The sequence below is a fragment of the Zonotrichia leucophrys genome, chromosome 2 (assembly GCF_028769735.1).
Source record: "Zonotrichia leucophrys gambelii isolate GWCS_2022_RI chromosome 2, RI_Zleu_2.0, whole genome shotgun sequence".
Classification (NCBI taxonomy): Eukaryota; Metazoa; Chordata; class Aves; order Passeriformes; family Passerellidae; genus Zonotrichia; species Zonotrichia leucophrys.
In genome coordinates, this window is record NC_088171.1 from 144,744,469 (window position 1) to 144,767,942 (window position 23,474).

Sequence of the window (23,474 nt, forward strand, 5' to 3'; positions counted from 1 at the left end):
CCCAAATTCTGGCTGTGACCCCAGCCATGGGGCCAGGTACTGATAGACTGAGTCTGTCTGTTCCTGCAAGGATAGGGGGAAAAATGACCTATGCTCCACATTTCCTATCAGCCATTCCAAGGTGGTGAAGTCTCTTTTGATCATCCTTGGACTGCACATTGTGACTTCATCACCCCAACATGGAAGAGTAACAGTCCAAGGGCTGTACCAGGCTGGAAAGTTTCCTGCTCATGTCCTTAACTTGGGCCCCAGAGAAGGAAGAGGCTTCCCTAAGAGGAAGCTCAGTCCAGCATTTTGGACCTGTTGCCCTCAGAAAGGAGTCACACACAGCTATAGACAGGAATGAACAAAGGAACTTTCATGCAATTACTTTAGCTTTGCTTCTGGGTGTTTCCTGCTAAGCTCAGTAAAGGAAAAATGTCCACAGAGGGAGTTGGAGTAGTTGCAGGTTGGTTTAATTAAAAACTTGGAAAACTTGGACACTATCAGCAAGATCCAGTCTGAACCAAGTACACAGTTAACAAAAGTCAGTCTGATCATAACAGTTTTTACATTAAAAAATCAAGTGAAGTTATATAGAACACTGACAAATAATTATTTAAGGTAATATCTGACCTAGACAGATGCTCCATAGTGCTGACCTCCCCACAGTAAGGAGTTGATACAGCCTAACACCTAATCCTAGTCTATGATTATGTCATTTGTGTGCTGGAGAGTGTGAGGCAGCGTGCAGAGGATGAGGAGGGCAGGTGTTCAGTGCCTGGCTGCTGTCCTGGCCCTTGCCAAGCCCCTGGAGGTGGGTGGTGTTCTGCCCTCAGGGTTATCTGCCCTCGTGCCCCCCAGTTCTGACATTCCCCATGTGCCGCCACGTCCCTCTCCTGGCTCTCCGCAATCCGCCCCGCCGGGCTCCTTCCTCCTCACTGCTCTCCTCGGAGCTGGAAGCTCCTGTGCCTGTTTGGGAGCCTGTCTGGGTGCCTGCTGGAGCCCTTTCAGCAGAGTCCCCTGGGCAGGAGAGCTTCTCCTCCCGGCAGCCCTGCCCGTGGGGCAGCTTCAGGCTGGCGTTGAAGGCAGCAGAGGCCATGCACTCGGCTGCGGCCGCGTCACAGGCACAGAGGAGCTTCTCGCACGTGCTCTGGCCAATGCCTGAAAGAGAAATTTCACAATTCACCTTTGAAAGCTGTTGAACTTACTTCTTGTATAATTTGCCACGGATAGATGAGGTTTTGAGAATAAAATTTTCAAATCTGCCATGAATTTTAGTCTCCAAAATCACCATTAATTACCTAAACAAAAGCCTGGCACCAAGGTGCTGGGCAGTGGAAGGTTCTGCAGGCTTTAGTTGAATTTGTGAATGTAAAGACACAAGTAGCTGACTTCGTACCATAACTATAAAATGTCTGAATGTAAGTTTCTCAGCCTGACCTGGTCTGTAGCAGGCTTAGATCCTGCAATGCCCCCATGGCGTTCAGCAGTCTAAGATACAAAATGCCTAGTCATGATGACTGGACCTTAGAAGCCCCTTTTTCCCCCTCAGACCCTTGCTTATCTCTCTGTAAAACTACAGGTCACTTTCTAAAACCCCTGTATCCTATAAAACCCTTACTTTTCCCCAGCTCAGCAGAAGAGCTGTCCCTGAGAACATTCACAGAATATTCAATAAAGACTCCTGTGGAACCTCATACAGCCTTCTCCTTTCTCTGCATCTGCCTAGGCACCTAGCAAGCAGAGAGCTGAAATCACAAATGACCTGATAATCACTAGAGCTGATATCACTTAACCTGGCTAAGGCAGCCAGTGGCTGGGGACTGCTTGGGAACTGGGACAGTCTGTTCCAAACAGGACTGCGCTATCCGGATCCACTGCAGCCTGCTGGGGACACCCCGAAACCCGGCAGAGGCCACATTACTGCTCACATACACAGCAGTGTAATAACCTTTGTCTCAACTAGGAAAAAAGTTTAAATTTATAGTAAACATTGCTAATTTTTTGTAAGCTAAATATTTCTGTCTCCATACTCAGCTCTAGCAGCTCTGTCATAGTGTCATCAGTCTATCATGTTGATACAGTCATCAGGACATGAGAGTTTCCTCTCACACAAGCTTACATTTTGGTGTGTGATCAAAACATACAACTTCAGATCTCAAATTTATTTCTGCATGACATCCAAGTTTCTTAACTTGCTCCATACAGCAGTGATGAGAGAAGCAGCATCTAAATAAAGAGTAGAAATCAATGGAAAATACTTACTCTTCCTGAATCCCAGAACTCTCACAATTCTTTGTGTTTATTTTCAGTGCCCATTAAAACAAAAAAATTTTAGTTTTCATACCCTGGAATGTTTTTTCCTATGAAGAACAAAAAACAACCCAAGCTGTTCCCACCTTCTTCCTGTAATTGTTCCTATTTTCACTTTCCTCTTCCTAAGTCTTTTCATGTCATGTGTTTAAAGAGGGGTGTATTTTAAATTCAAGACACATAATTACAATTGTAATTTACCTAGTCTGCCATGAAAAGTGTCTTCCAGTGTTCAAATCTTGGCTAGAAATCTGAAAATAGCATCATGATACCCAGATCATGCCATCATTTAATCAAATTTTTCATTCCTGGGCTGTCTTGTTTGTGTATGAGTGCAGGAAAAAGGAGTGTGCTCTGCTTGGACCCGATGTGCCCCAACTGTTATTAACTTCCTCAGAGAAGGAGGTTTTTAGCTGTAAATACAGCACTCACAGAGGTGTTTTTATTTGTGGAATTGTCTGCATTGCCCCTCATGGTCAGCCCTGCTGGCTCTTAGCTTCAGCTCTGACAGAACTTGGCTCCAGCTTTGACAGAACTCTACTTCAGCTTTGTTCCCTTCTGGAGGACAGTGTGCCCTGGGTGGATGTTAATTCTTCTCTTCATAAGTCACTTTTCAAGCCACTTCTGAGCCAAGTGACCCTTATCCTCATCCCTTTGATATCCTCCTCCTCCTGCTCTGCTCACCTCTCATCATTCTCCTTTCTTATGTGGAGTTAGTAAGTCCTCTCCAAAACATTGCCACAACAATAGAATGTGGTTTAGTCACATGAGAGTATTTTGTGTTTTATGTACTTAAGTGGATTTTTTTTCCCCAGGATGTGCCCTGACTACTGCTCCATAGCTGTACAATGCCCAGAAAATGTTGTACTGATCTTCCTTGGTCCATGGGCACCACAGTACCACCCACAGGTAATGGCACACACAGAGGAGCCCTCACCTGTCCAGTGCATCAGCGGGATCTCCTCTTCCCTCTTGGCCACAATAGCAGCCATAGGACTCAAATTCCTCTGGGCATCTCCCAGTTAAGCAGAACAGCATTTCTCCAAGCTGGGGCAGCTCCCTCTGCACTCTTCCACGTCCTCTCTCTTGCAGAAAGGTCAATCGCTCGCACACTGCAAAGCAAATGTGTTATTTGACACATCACATTCTCACTGCTTGAGGGCTCTCTTGTGAAGGTAGAAGTGTTTCCAGAGCTATCAGAAACTTTGAAGGACAACATTTGACCACCTCTAAATTACTGCTTCAGTCTATGAATTATGGCTCTTAGAGTACTGCTAACTGAGCAAGACAGCAAAAGGGCAAGGCAGTTTAAAGGGGAGAGAGATTCCTATGAAGATAGAACATACAAGTCAAATTGGACTGCAATGAGAATACTTAGCAGTTCTTTGCAATCTTTCATAGGTTAATTTTTCTTTTGGAATATTCAAACTCAGCTGAGTATTCAGTGGTTTATGTCTTGCTGATTTGGAAAATACAGTCCTAACCTCTTGTGCTTCCACAGTGATAGCAGGGCAATGACCATGTTTTGCTGAAGGAAACAATATTTTATTAAAATATAATTTGAAATATAATCCAATTTGGCCCCTGGGCCAAATGCAGGAGTGATCTGTTGTAATAGCTATTGTTCTGCTGAGGGTTTGGCATCACCAAATCCTAATCCTAATGTGTCTGTGGCTCCCTCTACTCAGGAACAATTGATATTATGGGAATTATTCATAAGGTTTGAAAAAACACAACATTCCATATCAGGAAGAAGACATCAAAGGGACCTGTTCTGGGACTTTGCTGGGGAAAGGATGTAAGAGGCTGATGCAGGAGAAGGAGGGAGGGAGAGCTTCTGTTCCCTCTGCATCCTCCCTTCTCCCACAAGTAATCCCTTCTCCCCCTCTGCAGCTCTAGTTTGATTCCCTGCCCCTCTCAGGGTCAATCCTGGATTACTGTTTCCAACAGGAAATTCTGCCCATGTGCCTTCCTGGGTCTTGATTCATTCATGTTAAATCCCTGAATAAACCACAGGCTCAGGGAATTGATCTGTGCTCTCTAAAAGCTGGTATTTTAAAATTGTATTTTCCATTTTAGTGAAAGGTGGGGTTGATTCTTCTGCTCTTTTCCAGTTGCAGGGCTGCTTCTCTCCATTGGGAACCCTAAAAAGATGGATGAGACAGTCCTTGAGTGTGAATTTTTAGCCAGGACCGGTCTAAAATATCTTAGGATCGCTGGGATCCCTGAGCGGGAATTGGAACAGAATCAGAAATGGTGAGAAAAAGTCTGACTGGCAAGACTGTGGCAAAAGGTCAGAATGAAGAACAGGAAAATTCCTATTGCTGCTGCTGCTTATAAAACAAAGCAACTTCGAGATGTGATTAAATTACTTCCAATAAAGAAAAGCAGAGAGAAAAATTCCCTGAGCTCATTTTAGATCTGCACTATATGAAAAAAAATTTCCTTACAAGCTAATAATTAGTAGTTTTTATAAGTGTTGCTGACAGCATACTGGCAGAAGAGATTAAAGTGATGGAAGCTTTTGCAGATGTCTCCACCTCCTCTTCTTCTAAGTACCAATACATATGTGTTTAACTGGTTTAAAATAGCTATAATATTTATGTGTAATACATACCTGTTTTTAATATAGAGGTTGCTGAATATTTCATCAGAGGTAATGGGGAAAAAGCCCTTTATTTACCTTTTCCTGCAGGTGCCCTCTCAGATAGTCCCAGCTGCAGAGTTCTGCCAGAGGAAGCTGTGCTCAGGCCACCCTTTGCAGGGCTTGTCTCTGGAGAAGGCAAATGCATAGGTTACACTTGTGAAGGTAGAATAACTCTTCTTCAGGAGTGTGTCCAAAAGTCCATATTCCAAACTATTATCAACTGCAGTCTCCTAAAATGTGTTCATTCTTAGTGGGAGGCTGTTTATTAGTGGTTAGTTAAGCTTTCCTGGTCAGGTGGCAGAGGGCTTCTCTTTCCAGGGCAGTCAGTGCTATTCTTCCTGTGTTGTACACAACCTCCAGATTTAAATAATAAAATACTTTCATTCTACATATCCATGAAAAATGCTGGCTCCTCACATAGCTGTAAACAGGAATAGGGGAGTGCTCTAAATTAGAGAAAGTGTAATTAATTTTTCACTTGCCTTTTGCTTTTGTCCTTGCAGGTGTGCCTGCAGGACTCCTGTTGGTGGAGACAATTTTGACTTGCATTGAGTTACTGTCTCCTGGGAATGAGGCTGGGGAGGTGGTTATCTCTTCCACTGAGACCAAAGCTTCCATAAATCCATCTGCTTCTGAATAAGCAGAAAAAAGAAAGCAGAAGAAGAAATAGAAAATAAACAGCAAGATTTTAATTTTAGATAGCTGGTGAGAGTAATATCCTCAGGCAGAACCAGTGAGAATTGATGGTCACAGAGAAGGAGTGTCTGAGAGGAAAATTGGAAAAGCAGATTATCCACACTGGTCATTTATGCACATCTCTTGCCTTTCAGAAGAAAGGACTGTGCTTAACTATATCCAATTTAACTGCTGATTGTTTGGGGTTTTTTTTTAGAGAGACAAAGAGCTTTTCCAGGTGCTGAGAATCATATTTGCTGCTTAGTCAGCTGTACTGAGAGATAAAGTACAAGTGAGATGTCATTTGCTGAGTAAATTGCTTTAAAAGTGTCTGTTTACCTGAAGTTTCTACAACTGAGAGTAACATCAGTGAAAGAAGAAATTATTTGATTGATGCAGAACTGGGTGATGGAAGGGTTTTCTGGGTTGTAACCACAAGGAAATATTGAGGGGAAAATAAATTGAAAGTTAATGCTTTTCAGGAGATTTTTTATCCTAAAAATTAATTTGGTATTTGTTTTTAGATTATCTGACATTTTACTGTTGATCAGGAATGTTTTGTTGAATTTAGAGGTACTTAAAATATTATTATTACTTTTTAAACCTTTTTTAATATAAACTAATTTTTTAAATTAAAACATTTATCCAATGGTTTAATTTCCTTTTCTAAATGTCAATGTGAACCATGTGGCATTTCACAAAAGAAATACTTTTAAAATACTAATGGGCATGTATTTTCATATTTTAAAGCTTTCTTTTTGAATTCTTTGCGTGAATTTATTGATTGGACTAAACTCAAATTCATTAAGCTTGTCGCTCTGATGTTCTGGTTTTAATATGTGTTGAAAATAACCTGTCACAGGATGAGAGAAGAGATTAAAAGAAATTAAAGCACTGCTAAGAACACAGCAAAGCCCATGAAAGGTGGCAGAAAGGGATCAATAGTCACACACTGGTTTTAATAGCCCAGCATGGTGCACATTTTAATGCTGCTTTGTTTGGCAGTGAAATGTTGAAATGAAAGTGATTCCTGCTGGATGTAAAAAATAAAACCAGAGTTTGGGAAATTCTACACTTAGCTAAGAATAGATATCACAAATAATCTCCTGGGAGCCATGCAGACCTGCAACACAATACACAGATCTTCTGGTGCATTCAGTTAATGTAGGGGAGCATTTGGGGATTTTGACCAGTGCTTAGTACAGCAGTACTGAATCCATTGGGGTGGGAGACAGGGACATTGTTCAGACAGTGTAATCAGAGTCAAAAATGACTGCTCTCTACTCTCCATATGCAGTTTTCTCTGACATTTTGCTGGTGGATTTCAGCCTGCCTGGATAATCTTTCTACATAAAAGGGGCCAGAGGAAACTTCCAGATCTACCAAGGTGCTCCATTTTCAGCTGTGCCTACTGGTGAGGCTGTGCTCAAAGCACAGACACCTGCAAAAGCTGGAACAGGTTTTACACTGGGAGAGAGTTCCATGAAATTATCTATAATAAAGGAGGAGGCAAAATCAAAATAAACCCTCCTGGCAGCAGATGCTGCGAATGTAATTTACAGAAACAACCATTATATCATTAAACCTTATGTGAAGAGGCTTTCAGAAACACTTGGATTAGGAGTGCAAATGAGTGGCTGGAGGCAAGGAACAGCTAATGCTTCTCAGGTTTTATTGGTTGTGTATCTTCTATCTGACCCTGATCTAAATTTCTCTGGCAGCCCTGTTGCCAACATGTACAGAGTTTTAACTGTGATGCTTTTAGATGAAGAATTGCTGTGTCAGTCAAAGAAAGAGGAAAACTGAGGGTCACTGACCTTTAATTGAGAGGATGGGGGGAGCAGGAGCTGTGCCTCTGTGGTCCCTTGAGGTAACTGTACAAAAAACAGAGGCATCATGGTACTGACCTGCCAGCTGAATTTCTGACATGCATTTCTGAAATTACTTTGACTTAAAGCATTATAAAGCTTAACCAAACAGCCTGGATTTATAAAGACGGTAATTAGGAGAAGCAAAGAGTTTTGCTGAAGGATGTGCAAGTCAGCAGAAGAAATATTATCCAGAAATCCTGTGCTGAAGATTTTTGACTGTGACACCACAGAGCTTCACAAATGAAAATCCATCTTCACCTGTAGTCAAGAGTGCCAAATTTGTCAACAAAATTTAATGACTCTTACCTCTGGCTTTGGAAGTTGCCAAGACTCTGTCACGGGGCTCAAAAGAAACCACTGTTGAAAACAGAAAATATGAACTCAGGAAACACTTTGCCAGCATAGTTATGGACAGTCAGGCTGCTGAGAAGAGCTTTTTCTGGAAACAGGAAGATACAGACATAGCATGGAGAGACATTTGACTATTTTTCTCAGCGGTGTATTGATGGTTACATACAAAGGGATACTCATAAATTAATCTCATTGCATGCAAATAATTACATAGCACTTACACAGGATTCTGTGATTCTAGGAAAGAAGTGTAAATAAGGCTGATTTGGGAAATTCAATATTAAGTCTCTTTGACAAATAGACTAAACAGGGTTAGGTCTGGCATCCCAGTGTTGTGCACAGAAGGATGCTGGGCTCCTTGTGAGCACCTTATGTTTGCCTGCACTGAGAGTCAGGTATGGATGGGCTGCCATAAGTCCAAATAATTCCCTGACCTCTAACTTGTTTTCTTGCCCTGACAAAATGATTTTCTTTTGTCAGCTGCCTTTTGGTAAATTATAAAAATAGCTATCAAATGATCTAAAAAATCATCTCCACTTTTTTTTTTTCTGTGTTGTTAGGATGTCGTGATGTGAAGAATAACTTGTTAAATCCTTTGAATGAGTTTCTCAATGATACTTAGCTTTGGTTTAATGAAGCTTCCACAGTTGACAATGTTGAAGATTCTTTGGGCTTAAAGAGGAAGACAACTGGTTAAATAGTAAGTGGTTCTCCAATTGCTTCCTTCAAAGACAGAATAGAACTACATTGAATCGACATTTTTTTCAGCTTTTTAAAATTTCTAATACAGGTTTTTGTTCTTGGAACCTTATGATGGACTGTGCCTCATTAGGGAGCAGGAGTAGTTGTTTTTTCAGGAAATAAAACATTGCTTCAGAAGTGCAAATACAGGTGCTCTCATTCCTTCAGGAGTTCTGTTTTCTATTACAAAGTGGCCCAGAAGCAGATAGAAAAACATGAACCAACACTGGAGCTGCTGCTAGGTGAGAATGAAAAATGTTGTAAAAAACTACCTTGATAATCCAGGAGAACTATGAAGGAACAGCCAGAACTTATACTCAGCATAAAGCCTTTTCAGGTACCTACACTTGTGCATGTGTTGCTATTTAAAAATATAAAAACCAAATAAACCTACAAACCTTTACATGTCAGAAACATTGTTTTTTAAAAAGAAAAAAAAAGTCCATGTGGTTTTCATTATTCCAGATTCACACTTAGGGCAATGGCACACACAGAGGAGCACACTAAAGCTTTAAATCAGATTCTCAAATCCAGCTTTCCACCTCTCCCTGTGCAAGCTGGTTTGGTGGAAAGGTCCCTGCCCACAGCAGGAGATTTGGAATGAGATGATCTTTAAGGGCCCTTCTAACACAAACCCCTCTGTGATTTTCTGGGTTAAGCAGTGGCCTGGTTGCACATGTCAGTGCATGTTGCTTCTATGCTTGGCAGATTTGGGCTCTATGAACAGAGAATCATGGAATCACCAAGGTAGGAAGAGACCTTCAGATCACCCAATCCAGCTGTCAGCCCTGCCCCTGTAACCCCTAAACCACCAAACCACATTGCACAGTGCCAGATCCAAACTCCTCCTAAACACCTCCAGGGGTGGTGACTCCAGCACCTCCCTAGGCAGCCATTCTGAGCACCTGAACAGTGGAAAAATTCTTATTAATGACTCATCTGAATCTGCCCTATCTCATCTTAAAAACATTTCCTCTGATTGTTTCCCTGCAGGCACAGCAGAAGAGACCAACCCCTACCTCACCACACCCTCCTGTCAGGTGGTTTTGGAGAGCAGTGAGGTTCCCCTGAGCCTGCTCTTCTCGATACCAAACATACCCATCTGCCTCTGCCACTCCTCATAAGAAATGTTCTCTTGTCCTCCCATGAGCCTTGTTGCCCTTCTGTGGACACAACCCAGCCCCACAATGTCCTTTTTTAAGTGAGGGGCCCAGAGCTGAGCACAGCACTCGGGGTGCGGCCTCCTGGTGCTGAGGGGTGATCACTGCCCTGGTCCTGCTGCTCACTCTGCTGCTGGCACAGGCCAAGGTGCCATTGACCTTCTGGGGGCACAGGCCAAGGTGCCATTGGCCTTCTGGGGGCACAGGCCAAGGTGCCTTTGGCCTTCTGGGCCACCTGGGCACTCACTGGCTCCTACTGAGGTAGCTGTGCACCCACCAGCATCCCCAGGCCATTCTCCAAACTGCTCTGGTGCCACTTCTCCCTTAACAGCAGTGTGGCTTTGCTTGTGATGGAGCCACAAAACAAAAGTGCTAAACTGGGTAAGAGTCCAAGACTGGTCTTCCTCTCTCCTTCATATCTTGGCCGTCCCAGAGCTACCAAGGGCATTGGTGCTTCTGTCCCTGACCTCTTGTGTGGCAGGACAGAAATGTTTGGTCACCCACAGCAGGCAGACCTGCTCCCAGCATGGAGTTTTGCACGCAGCCATGGGTATCCTTTCACTCTGACTCAGGGAAAGGCAGCACTGAGCCTTTCCTCTGTCTGGGGATCAAACTGAATGGCTTGATCCTCATGTAGGCAAGAAGAAAACAGATTCTCACTGCAGCAGTGAGGTTTTGCAAGTACCCACTCCTCATAAGACAACCATTGATTGTAGCAGAAAAAAAAATAAAAAAGAAGGCTTCCATGACAACCACTCGGCCTTGTTTAGACTCACCAAGGAGGCTCCAAAGTGAGGGGGTTTCAGCCTGGATCTCTTTGTTACAAGTAAATAAAACACCAAACTGGTGGCTCATTGGCACAAACCATGCTCAGAATTTCCTCGTGCTACTGCTTGATCTTAATTCAATATCTTTTCAAGATAAAAATATGCAATTGGCTGTGGGTCCAGTGGCTGGCTACCACAGAGGGCATCTCTGCCAAAGAGCTCACCTGCTCCAGCCTGTGTTCCGAGGGAAAAAATGTTGTTTTGATGAAAACAGGTTTTGTTGTAGAGCATTCATTCTCAGCCCTTGGGAAACTCACTGTAAACACTGGTTAAACACATTACATGCACAAATTGAAAAATTGCACCTTCTCATTCAATCCTGAACTCCATCACCAAAACATTACATCTAGTTTTACAGCACTCCTTTTAGAAGGGCAGAAAGAAAGCAAATGTATTGTATTTTCTCAGCTGTTGAGAGCTGCAAGCAGGGCTTTGTTCATTCTGAGTTGCAAACCTTCTTCCATAGATGCAGTCACAGCCAGTGTTTCATCATTCTCTTGATGAACTAATGCTGCAAAAAGAAAAAAAAATTTACTCCAGAAACTCATGGCTTAGGATGTTCCTTAGACTGTATCCTGGAATAACATGACCAGAGTCATAAAAAAGGAACTTATTTCTAAATATTATTCTAACTACAGCAACAGTATTAAAATATTACTTTAGTATTTATACCCTGCTGATACTAAATTCTATTGAGCTACATGTAGTATAATAATAAATAAATAATCCCAAAGAGTTTCAACCTCAACAAGAGGAATTGGCTGGCAGTCAGCATTCTTTAAATTCCCATTTCTTCAGCTTATTTTTCTGAGTATAAGCTGGTCTCAATTTAATACATTCCAGACAAGAATTGCAGAGGTGACCTACCCTCCATGTGTCGTGTTGTCAGCTCTCTCTTGCTGGTTGCTTCTGAAAGAGAAAAGTCTCTCATAAAGTGTGAGAAGGGGATTTTTTCACTGTTTAATCTGAACTGCACAAATCAGGAGCCCATTGAATGTATTCCTATTAAAGATTTAGTCAAATACACGCCCATTTCACTCAGTTTTCTCTCTGTAATAAAGAACCTACCACAATCCTTTGCCTATGGATTCATCAGATAGGGATTTTTTTTTTCCAAAGTCAGAACTGGACAAAACAGCTACACAGAAGGATTATAATATGTGTGAACATTAAGTGAAAATGTTTCATGCACCTAATATTAGCAGAGGCATCCAGTGAACTCAAATGGAATCTGTCTTTATCAGCAGTGATAAAATCAGCATGATTTTCCTGTTAGCAAAGAACAATTTCCCCTTTACCTTTAGTGTGTTGGATCTACCATACTATATATCAGGGAAATCTGATCCCAGTAGAAGATTACTGTCTTAAAAAAGACACAAGCTGGCTTTGATGCAAACCTTCCTGGGGCATTTTCTTCTCCCTTGATGCATTCAGGAGGGTGTGCACTCCAGGCTGTGATTCAGGTGTGTGTCTGTCTGTCCTTAGCACTGGAGGCAGTGACTGTGACCCAAAGTATTAGAAAAGCTAATGCTGATTTTCACCTCTCCCTCAGCTTGGGAACCCAGAGCTCCTGCCCCTGCCATGCTCTGGTTGCAATCCATATGAATGAAGTTTTTAATCCAGGCCTGCTCCCATGGGGCAGGCATTTGGTCTTGCAGAGTTGTGATTTCAGCTGCAGAGCAGAGATCAGTGTGTGACCATGGGGATAAACCTCCCTTCATCCTTTGCAGGGTTTTTGCCCTCCAGAATAGAAACCAAGTAACTGAACCGAGTAAGCCTATTTTGCTTTTCCAGTCAGATTTTGAATGGTTTAAGGGAAGATTTGGGTTAGCAATAATTTCAGCATTTCCTGCTAGTGACATCACCACAAGTATCATTCATTGATTCCAGGTGGCAGAAGCTTCCTGAAGGAAAAAAATTCTTCACATCTAACTGGAATTTCCCAGTTGGAGTTGTGTTCCTTGCACCCTGGGCGCCTCCAGGAAGATCTGCATCTTCTCTGCACACCCCACTCAGTACTGAGTGTTATGAGTAGAAAAACTGCCCATTTTTTTAAAAGGTTGCAGAGTTCACAGGTTGGGCCAGTTGCTGCCAGGGTGGAGTTCTAACTGTTTGTTATTGTAATCACCTGTCCTCTTTGTTAACTACCTATCCTTGATGGTTAAGAATTCCCCTTTTGTTGATTGACACCATGCTGCTTCCTGGAGGATGGCACCCAGACAGTGAAGAGGAAGGGACATTGAGTCGGCATGCAAATGACCTTGGAACCAGCATGCAATGGGAGAGGCCACTCACCAAACCTAGCCAAAAACCCCTAAAAACAATGACCCAACACAAAATTGATGAATCAAAGTGATGTCTAGTGGTGAGGAATGGAATCCAGTGTCTGCTAAGTCCCTCACCCTAACCTAAAGGATGTCAGCTGGACAGAGGGTGTCAAATGTTAAACCAGAAAATTAGAGAATCTCCTGATGCTCTGGTGAGGATATAACCCCCAGCTCTGCCCACAGACCAGTGGACAAAGCTGCACTTTTCCTCCTCTGAGTCATTCCTGGGAGCAGCGGCAGCGTGAGCGCGGACCCATCGGTTCTCCCCACCCAAGCTGATCACTTTTAATAAAGGCATTAAAAATGAGAAAGGTCTCTTGCCCGTGTTTATTTCACTGAGAACTGCAAAAAGATCCCCCCAAGCCTTCTCCTCTTTCCTCATGGCCTCCAGCCCCTTCCCCAGCCCAGAGGCCTCTCCTGTCTGCCACCACCTTCTCTCCTGGTACTCACCCAAGTAGCAGTAAATGGACAGGACACATGAAACTGAGACCAGGTTTATGGCAGGAAAGCACCCAGCTCCTGCTTCATTCTTGTTGGGTCACATTTGGTGCCAGCAGAAAATCTGGCAGGAGGAGGCACTCGGTCGGATCCCTGTTATTACCTGTAACTGGAGATGGGCAGAAGGAGACATCCAGCCCATTCAGGGAGGAGTTGATCTGGGCATCCACAAAGCATTCAATGGCATCTTTGTCACAGGTGCAGAGGAACTGTTCACAGGGATCCACAGACTCTGGAAATAAAACAAAAATCCAAACAAGACACCATTGAAAAATCCTCTCCACTTTCTGCTTTTTCCTCCTAAGGTTTGTGTCTGTATTTTGTTAGTCCAAACCTATTTATACTGTGCTTCTCCATGCAAAACATGGACAAGCTTCATAGTCCAACTCTTGCTTTAAACACCAGTTGATCTAGCCTGGCATGGCTGGCAATAAATTATTGCCTCTTTGGTTGTGTCTGCAGAGTATTGAGGACTACAGAGCAAGGCTCTATTCTTCCATGGAAAACTTAATCCAGCAGATGCTGCATTTAAAATTTCACAGACTGCATCAAAATATTCCTCCTAACTCCAAGAGTCCACAATTCAAGCCTTTCATGGATAGGTGATTTGCTCCTTATACAGAATCAGAGAACCTTAGAACAGTTTGGACTGAAAGGTGTGTTAAACCTCATGTCATTCCACCCCCTGCCATGGGCAGGGACATCTTCCACTAGCACAGGTTGCTCAAAGCCCCATCCAGCCTGCCCTTGAACACTTCCAGGGATGAGATATCCACAACTTCTCTGGGCAACTCGTGTCAGTGCCTTACTGCCCTCAAAGTTAAAAATTTCCTCCAAACACAAAGGATATGAAACATTTTCCCAAGAAATACTGTTTTCCCTCTTCAAAATTTCCTACCTTTCAGAATTTAAGAAAACATTGACCTTTCATAGCTGTCACACTTCTATTTTGTATTTGTGATGGGGACTATACAGAAAGAGCTTAAAAAGCATTATTAATGCTTAAATGCACTTGGGCAATTAGAGATTGGCCTAAATAAAAAAAATGGTTTTAATTTGAAACAAGAAATGGAAGATGGATCAGATTGTTGCATAAATAGGATGTAAGGGTATTAGTTTGGGAATTCTGCTCCTCTTTGCTGGTATCCTCAAACCATGTTCTAGCATTTAGTCTTTTCTGAGAGCCAAAACTAGATGAAAAATTATTTTACATGTTATTAGGCATTAAAGAACCCCACTCTTGTCAGGCTTGTACCAGCATTGCATGGAATATCTCCTGTTATAACACACAATCTCTGCCCTCACTGGTGACAGAGCTGTAGCTGAGGAGTGTGTGTGACCCTCAGAACAAAAAATTTGATCCCTCAAAGTGCAGAAAAATCAGGCCTTGATGCCTCAAAAGAAGATTGTTTGTCAGGTCTCTCCTCAGCATCTGCTGCATTTCTGATGTGTGCAGACATCTCCAGCAATGCTTAGTGGTCTTGCAAAGTAAGGGAAAGCCCAGGAAGAGGCTGCCTGTTGGAGGAGCTCTGGGAAGTGAAGTGATTAATTTGTCTATGACTCCTGGTGGGTAGACCAGAATAAACTTCTGGTGAAGCTCCAGTGTCAAGCTCTTTTGACAGGTCAATCTCACCACAGGTCAGGTTTTTAGTAGAGCAGCTGGCATCTGCAGAGATCTTTGATGGGTCCCACGTGCACTCCATCTCCAGCGCTTCCTCGTAGCATCTGCGGTGCTGAAAGCAGCATCTTAAAGAGGAAATAACAGAGAGGTCAAAACATTCAGTTTGATCCCAGACAAAAGAAAGGCTGAGTGCTGCCTTTCCCTGAGTCAGAGAGGCAGGATAACCATGGCTGCATGCAAAACTGAACGGTGGGAGCAGGTCTGCCTGCTGTGGGTGACCAAACATTTCTGTCTGGTGTGGTTCCCAGGTGCTTGCAAGGACTTTGCAGACACTTCATATAAGAAATCCACTGCCAGTGCACAAATACTTCCCCTCAGCACTGTCAGCTCACTGAAAAGCAAAGCCCCACAAGTCAGCCCTAGAGATCTTGGATCCAGTCCTGTCCCAACCTTCCTCACTGCAGATTTGGAGAACTAAACTGAACTGGGCACTCATGGAGGGTTAATGCTCTGCAATGTGAATTCCTGTGTCTCATTGGACTATGTAAATACACACAGCTTTATCCTCCATTTCTTGTACTTCTATGCAACATCACAATTGAAATGCACCATTTAGCCGTGGAAAAGGGCCACAAAATATTTTTCTAACTCTGGAGTAAAACAGTTTTCTCCTTCCACTATACATCACAGGCAGTCAGAAACCTTGTGTTTTCCTGCATCCTTGCTGTCCTGCCAAACTCAAATTGCCTACAGGACCACTTCAGCTTTGAGTAGCAATAAAAAGTCAACTAAACCAACAAGTTCTTCTTCAGTCCTCTCCTCTCTCCAGCTCTTTGTACAGATAAATAATCTACACAACATCTCTGTGCATTGACATCAGCTCTAAATGAAACTCCACATAAAACAGTCACCATTTATCCCAGGTAAAATTGTTACATAGATTAAACAGTCTTGCTGTTAGATTCAGATTGAAATACCCTCATTTCAGAGAAATGGACTCAAAACACACCTCCGCTATTGAGTTGCATTTGTCCTGGACAATGTTGAAAAGGCAAGGACAACATGAACATCCAAACCCAGCATCTGCTGCCAGGTAGGCTGGCACCTGCTCCTTGCCAGGCTCCCTTCTAGGGAGCCCTTCTGCACATGCTACACATGCACTTCCACTTTTTCACCTCCTCTATTTAGAAAGAATTTCATATTTAATCACTGACTGTATTAATAAATAATTATCACAATACTTTATTTGTCTTCACAACCAGAGAAGGAGTCCAAGGAATATATCCAAAAAATGTGAAGGCAAATAGCATTCAGCAGAAATGCCTGATGGCTCCTCTGCACCACAAATTCTACTGTGCCTTGTTCCAGGGATGAGGCTGAAATCTGTGAGCTCCACCAGGAACAGGGTTTTGAACACCTGACTGGTGATGTCTCAACAGTCCTCTGACTCTACCTGAGGTATAGTGAGGTGTCAGCTTCTAAAAGCTCCTCTAACTGCATAAGAAATCTAGCACAAACTCTCTGCACTTCTTGTTTGTTCAGAGATTCATGATTACATCAATATTTACTGCAACAGTCAATCTAAAAATTCAGTTAGTTTCCGTTTGCAAGCAGGGAAGAGATTGTTTCCCTGTCATTGCAAGGCATGGACTGTCTTCTGGGCGTTCTTCTCTTTGACAAAGTCTGTGGAGGCTCCTAATTTAGATATGACCATGGGCTACTCTGGGAAATGGGAAAAGGTTGCTCTCACAGGCACTAATACTTCCCCATGCCTTAAAAACCTGCTGTGAGGCACTGAGTCCTTTTCTATTGCACAGAAATGGCACAGGCAAGCCCCAAGATTTGCAAAACTATTTTCTAAGAAATAAAATCTGTGAAAAAAAAATCTGTGGGAACTCTCTGTGGGAGAAACAGGCAAGCCACTGGTTTGGAGGCCCCCTTGAAGCAAGAGCACATCTCTTGTCAGTGGCAAAACAATAATTCAGTCTCTGTTTGCTGCACATGGCAGTAGGAATCCTGTGCTGATAGGGAAACCTCACCCCAGGGCTGCACAACAATTTGTAAACACAAACTGGCTGTGTGGGTGATTCTCAGGACAAACCTGCTGATGGATGTTTCTGCAGTCTCTGGGTTTGTGCTGCTCTGCACTAAAATGGAGCTGAGTGAAGCAAGAGCCCAGGTGCTCATCTCTGGGGTATCAATCCATTGAACTGACTCAGGCTCCCATTTCAGGATGTCATCACAATTGTTCAGAAAACCTTTCACAGAGAGGTTCCATGGCTTATTTCCAGTAGCAGGGTTAGATCTCCATTTTCCCAGCCATCCCATGCTGCAGAGTGGATGGATTAATTTCCACCTATCTATAGGCTTAGCCCTTTCTGAGCCATTGCTGTCTTCACGCAGGGAATGAATACATTACACTGTTGGAAAACCCATTTTTTTCACAGACATGGATGTATCTTGATTCTCTTTGAATTTCCTTTCCCATCTCCTGCTGATATAATTAAACAACTATTTGATTGTCCTGGCCTGAGATTACATTTTCTCTCACTAGAGCCAGATGGTGTGGGTCTTACTTACCCCCAAATAAATCTATCTTTTTATTAGTTTCTAAATAATTTATACAGGTGTTATGCTTTGGGTAATCAGAGCAGGAGGGCATTTCTTGCCAGTCAGGGCAGAAAAGGACCTCTCATGGGTGTGACTTACTCATCAGCTTCATCCACGGGGAGCCCTTCCATCTCAAACCGGCAAGAGCATCCGTAGTCCTCAAAATCCCTGGGGCAAAACCCAGTGACACACTTCATTCTGTTCACAAAGTTGAGAAGGGCAGGGAAGTTGGTGAAGATGGACTGTAACCAGGTGAAGTGAGAGCCCAGGCAGTCTGGAAGGAAAACAACCATAAAGCACCTGGTCAGTGGAGGTGAGGCAGGTGTGGGTGATGTTTGCATGAGCACAGAGCCCAGACCAGGCAGGAACATTGGGCAGTGCTTGGCACTCAGCAGTGCTTGGTGTTACAGTGGCCTTTGGGGAGATCTGCATCCACAAAAATCACTGTTTCATCTTAATAAATATATAAAAACAAACCTCACAGAATTTCTATTCATAGCTAAAGTACAATTGGAACAGGTACGTACCAAAAAATAATGCAACGCTTTCCACATTTTGAAAGACTCCATTGAAGAGTGTGGCATTGTCTAAATGAAAAAAAAGCAAACAAACAATGCTTACTTTAATTTTTTTTTCTTCCCCTACCAGCCTTCCCCTAGTCTCACTTCAGTTGTTAAACCATTTTGAGATGAGTCCCTGGCTATTTGCTCACACTTCCCTGTGATGCCTCTGGAGTACAAGGATTCCCACTGCCATGCAATATTGCAGAAAGTAAAGATTAAACCTTTCTTACTCAAGATTCTTTCAGGTGTGTTAAGCAGCTCTGGCAGGAATGGTGGTGGCTCCAGTTCTTGGCCACCTACCTCAGCAAATAAATTTGAGAAGAAAAAGGTTTAAATGTAAAAAAACCGAAAAGCAAACAACAACAACAACAAAACAAAAAACCAAACAACAAAAAAAAAAAAACCAAAAGATCACAATTAACCAGCAACATATATTTCATTATGACACACTGCATGCATTTTGGATATCTTCATACACTGGTAAACTGATTTATCAAAGATGTGAAGTACTTGCTCATCTCCACCCCACTCTGGGAAGCCCAGAATTGTACTGGTGTGGACTGGGGTGTACTGGTGTGTACTTCAATTCAAAACCCAGTTTCTGTTGAGCAGGAATTGCTGCTGGGGATGAGCTAACCCTTGTCTTCCTGTTCTCCTCTGAATAGTTGCCCTTTCAGGGACAAATTAGTAGAATTATATAAAATTGTTTTAGCGTCCACCTATGTCCCAAGCACTCTGTAACCCTGTGCTATAATGTGAAGCAGGGTTATTTAAAGTGATCTGGTTTTTCTAAGTCAATCTTGGCCTCTTGCCTTATTGCCTCATTGTCTCTCTTCCTGTAACTTCATATTTCAACTTAATTATCTTTTCTTCCTTTTGAAGATGACATGGTATATTTGATGTATTTTCAACACTTCCATTCTTTCAGTTGGCCAAATTCTGAATTAGAGTAAAATCTAACATTTGTTCTCTACCTTCCCATTTTTAACCTGTTTTTTTTTTTCCTCTGCATGATTTCAGAAGACTGTGTATTACTTTGGATTTATTTAATCTTGTCTTTTTAAAAAATGTAGTAAGTAAAGTGTATTTGCTGTCTCAAGAATCTATATATTTAAAACTGAAAAAGCCCATGGTGTTAAATTCATGGCATAACTTATGTCTCAGAATAACTGGCATTAGGAAAGCTGTCCTTTTTGTCTGAAAAGATTCTGGGAAAGAGCTGACAGTTGTCTTGCTCATCTGTTACATTTTCCTGCAATAAATATAGGTGTAAAAGAGTAAAGCAGAGTAATGGAGTTTTTAGACAGGAGGCTTAACTCTATGCTTAGTAAAGCATTAAGAAAAATAGGATTTTCCTTTTTTTTTAAATATCATATATAAGTGCTTTCTCAGGATGTCCACAACTTTGTGATGTGAACAAGATTTTCATGGTAATAGTCATATCCTCCCAGCAATTAATTTCTCAAGTTCAGTTGCAGAATATGGGTATAGGATTGAGTGAGCCAGGAAGAGGTTCTTCCTCTCTTGTGTTATTCTTTTTCCTGAAATTCTTGGTCACAATGAGAAGCTTTTAGATAAAGAGTAATCCATCAAAAGTGTCCTTCTCTGCAGCAGGACTAAGGGGAGAAAATTGCTTTTCACAAACCAGAAAAAGTCTCCTAAATAAAGGCTGATCTTTTCACAGAACTGTAACAAGTCTGTTAAAAGCCTCATTGTCATGAGGAATTCAGCTTCAGGCAAAATAATGGCTTGCCTTGAAGAAAACCAGCATTGAATGCTATATTTGTACACATGCTTGCTAGAGAAAAACTAACCCTTATTTTCTGGCTTAAAGCCTGTATTTCCTCTGCAATGACAAACATCACCTGGGCCAGGTTCTGTCACGTGCAGCTGGAGCCAGGTTTGACACACTGCACAACACCACAGCTCAAACTAAGTGTTGAAGAAGAGCCATTAATCATCTGGTTCTTTCAGCAAAATGTTTGGAAAACAGGAAAATTCCATAGAGTTGAAATGTGTCAGAGGAGAAAATTGACAAAACCATATTCCAGGGCTACTGGAACTGTGATTGCTCCACTATCCTTCCCTTGCTATTGGTTCTTCTGGGCAAACAGAACTGTGGACACCCAATTAACACATAAATGTTTGAAGTTCCCCTGGAGAGGAATGTCTTCTTAGCACTGTGGTAAATCATTGGCTCTTCTAATCCTATAATTACAGAGAAAAGCTTTTTTATTTGTCACCAAGTCAAGATCAATGAACCAATGTTTGCTTACAAGATTGCTTACTTTTGTTTAATTGGGGGTGGGAGGAACAAGGAGAAAATACTTTCTGGAGTAATTATTCTCTTTTCTTCTTTTGGTACATGTATTTGGAAACACTGTCCTATGTAATTCCCAGTAGAGGCAGTGAAAGATTTCACTACAAAAATCAATCCTTCAAATCTCAGAAGACCCTGGGGATGCCAACTTGTCTCACCTCTCTCCAAAACCTGTTAAAAAATTCAGTACATTTTAAGGAGATGCCTGTATGATACATCAGCTCTTGGGCTTTCCCATTGTACACCTTATCCATGAAATTTCTTTTAATATTCTGTTACACAAAAAAATTGTTTCTGGACTGCATCTGTGATTTTCCTACCTGACAACAGTTTTCTGAAATGTTGTACAAAAAAATTCCATCAAAAAATCATCACTGCACCTCCAGTTGTCTTTTTCAGCCATGGCTCACTGAAATGTCCTAAATCAGGGCATGGATGCATTATAATCCTTGGGAAGCAAAAACCTTGACTATGCCAGAAAAAATCAGGGTGCAGCAAACCCAAACTATTTGATTTATTCAAGGAAAATCACATTAATTCCTCTCAAAGATGCTCTTTCATGCACAGATATTTGCTTCACTCTCAAAGCAGAGATCAGCAGAATAAATCCCAAAGAAATATCAATCAATCCTTCCCAAACCTAAACGTGGTAACACTTTAAATATTCATGTTCTCATTGTATTTAGCTAAAGGGAAAGAATCTAAACACTGCTGCACAGTATTTTAAGGTTTGGGGGACTTTTTTCAAATGTTTTGTCAGAAGAATATATGTCTATACAGATATTTTTGAATGCAATATCAATATAAAAATATATATTTTTAAAATAAATAGATAGTGCAGATATTTGGGCATTTGCTATCACTGCAGTGGGAAATGTGAATATTCTCTCTGATTTCTCTCTATATAGTAGGAGTCTTAAGGTTCAGCTTCATAGTTTTAGCCTGCATGCTTTGTGTTAGACCTGTTTAATTTCTGAACTGCAATGCAAGCAACCCCTCAGAGGAGAAGAAACTGGTGAAGCTGATGAAGGTCAGTGCAGAATTTTCTATGCTGGGGTCCTGAGTTTCCTCTTCCCTTTAGAAATAATATCCCCATGGATTGGCCAGAAATGGTGACAGACCTTCTAAGAGTCCTTTTCTTCACTTGCACATCATAACTCTCACTGACACTTCTACACAAAGCAGAGACTGCAGAAATTTGAGATGTTTGTCCATCCCTGACTCAGGGAAGTTCATTCAGTCATGACAATAAAATCCAAAGAGTTATATGAAGGAAAAGCTATTCATACCAAAATTCAAAAGAGGAGCTTTAGGTGGACATGGGATCTATTTCAGGATGTACTGAACAGTTTGGAGAATTAAGATAATTCAAATGCATTTAATGAGTAGAATCTCTTTATATGGAACTTATAAATTTGGAGTCTTAATGGCTTAAATAATGACAAAGTACTAGCAAAAAGAAATTGCAAATTTTTGGTTGTATTTTTAACCCCAGTACTTATTTTGTTGCTTCACTACAAGTTGTGAGAAAAATATTTTATAAGCACTTCATAAAGAAATGTCTTCAAGTGCACTTGGGTGTTGAACACCAAAATTTGAGCAGAGGGCAGGTGTGTTTCTAAGGGACTGTTTCTAAATGCTCATACTTAAACCAGTATTTTGACATAATGTCAAGTCATCATAAAAATACATTGCCACTTACCACTATACACCACCATGGACATAGACACCAGCAGCATTACAATCATTTTTTGTTTAATCCAAAGACAAGAAAAAAGTCACACAGCAGACTGGTGTGCCTGGTGAGTCAAGTAAAATATTAGACAGAATGTTATCTCTTCAATCTGGGATTAGGAAGACACCATCTTAGGAAATCATTCTTTTGTAGCCTGGATATATTTCTGCTTGAAAAAATTCAGTTTTTACCCTTATCATAGTAAATGCACATATTACAGGAAAGATGAACCTTATATATCCTTATTTTACCAATGTTGTCTAAAAGTCTGACTAACAATATTAATTTTGGTATTGCTTTGAGTCAAGAGACTATGAAGTTGCCATGTAGCAATAAAATGGTGCACTTGCAGTTTCTTTTGTTTTGCAAACAGTTTTCACATCTTCCTTCATCTCATACAATGTGCAAACAATTCTTATGTTTAAATGAAGATACTGTGAAACACTGTGTAAATGAAGTTATTCTGATATTATATCTATTGGAATTCAGTTTATCCACAATCCATTATATTTGCTTCATATCACAAAAAATTGTAGTCAAAGATTTATTCTAATCTATGTTGAGACTCATCTAATATATCATAATTTTTCCTAATGAGAAATATGATGTTATTTGGAGATCTTCAAGATATGTGTGTAAGAAATTCTTCTCAATGTGTTGCACTAGTATTCATTAAATGGAAGATGACAGATTGGTTTTTAACTACAGTCACAAATTACTTTAAATTTCGAAAAAGTAAGTCAGGCATAGGACTTTTTACAGCCAAAAAAATGAACACACAAACATATATGTACCTGCTTATTATTATCAGCTTTTCTTAACTCAAATATGGAATTAATTTCTAATAGAAAATCTTGTAATATTTTATCAGGAAGTGAAATTATAAATCTAACAGCTCTAAACATTTGTAGTCTGTTTCCCCAACTCTCTTCCCTATATTTTTTGTCTATTACTGCAAAGTTACAAATAGCTTATTCTACATTGTTTTCTTCTTGCTTCCCTTATTATAGAGAACATCCAGAAAAACTTACCTTGAGGGATATTATCCCAAAGCAGCTGGATGGAAGACAAATGAATATCAGAAAAGCCAGTACTAACTTATTTATACCCACTTGGATGTAGACCTCACCCATGTGATCCCTTCCTTTATCAAACCCACTTCAACATTTATTAATTAATTCTGCCATGAGATTCCTTGGAGTCTTTATGCCCACTGTATCTGTAATATGGCTC

At 41.3% G+C, this 23,474-nt stretch overlaps 1 protein-coding gene across 4 annotated transcripts; it reads right to left on the bottom strand.

The window, feature by feature from the left end:
- Positions 1-458: 458 nt before the first annotated feature.
- On the bottom strand, positions 459-22,254 carry OC90 (otoconin 90). Of its 4 annotated transcripts, XM_064703611.1 has the most exons (16): positions 22,212-22,254; positions 20,750-20,751; positions 18,417-18,486; positions 18,151-18,210; positions 17,723-17,897; positions 15,026-15,138; positions 13,496-13,624; positions 11,435-11,476; positions 11,022-11,078; positions 7,795-7,845; positions 7,435-7,491; positions 5,425-5,574; positions 4,979-5,068; positions 3,233-3,407; positions 2,105-2,211; positions 459-1,143 (listed from the first exon to the last, which is right to left on the bottom strand). In XM_064703611.1, exons 1-16 carry the CDS (start codon positions 22,252-22,254, stop codon positions 821-823), a joined length of 1,644 nt encoding a protein of 547 aa, XP_064559681.1. In that variant the 3' UTR covers positions 459-820. The 4 variants fall into 4 exon arrangements, with proteins under 4 accessions (XP_064559681.1, XP_064559679.1, XP_064559678.1 ...); XM_064703609.1 differs by lacking the exons at positions 17,723-17,897; positions 18,151-18,210; positions 18,417-18,486; positions 20,750-20,751; positions 22,212-22,254 and adding an exon at positions 17,115-17,440 and having other exon boundaries at positions 11,435-11,473; XM_064703608.1 differs by lacking the exons at positions 17,723-17,897; positions 18,151-18,210; positions 18,417-18,486; positions 20,750-20,751; positions 22,212-22,254 and adding an exon at positions 17,115-17,440.
- Between the last annotated feature and the right edge of the window lie 1,220 nt (positions 22,255-23,474).

What these genes read in the sequence shown, in the direction of transcription:
- OC90 (XM_064703611.1), bottom strand. Translation starts at nt 22,254, where the DNA reads ATGATTGTAATGCTGCTGGTGTCTATGTCCATGGTGGTGTATA. An exon ending in TACTAAAAACCTGACCTGTG is followed by an intron (nt 13,625 to 15,025) that starts GTGAGATTGACC and finishes TTTTATTTCCAG; the next exon opens with AGTCTGTGGATCCCTGTGAA. An exon ending in GACTGCATCTATGGAAGAAG is followed by an intron (nt 7,846 to 11,021) that starts GTTTGCAACTCA and finishes TGTTTTCAACAG; the next exon opens with TGGTTTCTTTTGAGCCCCGT.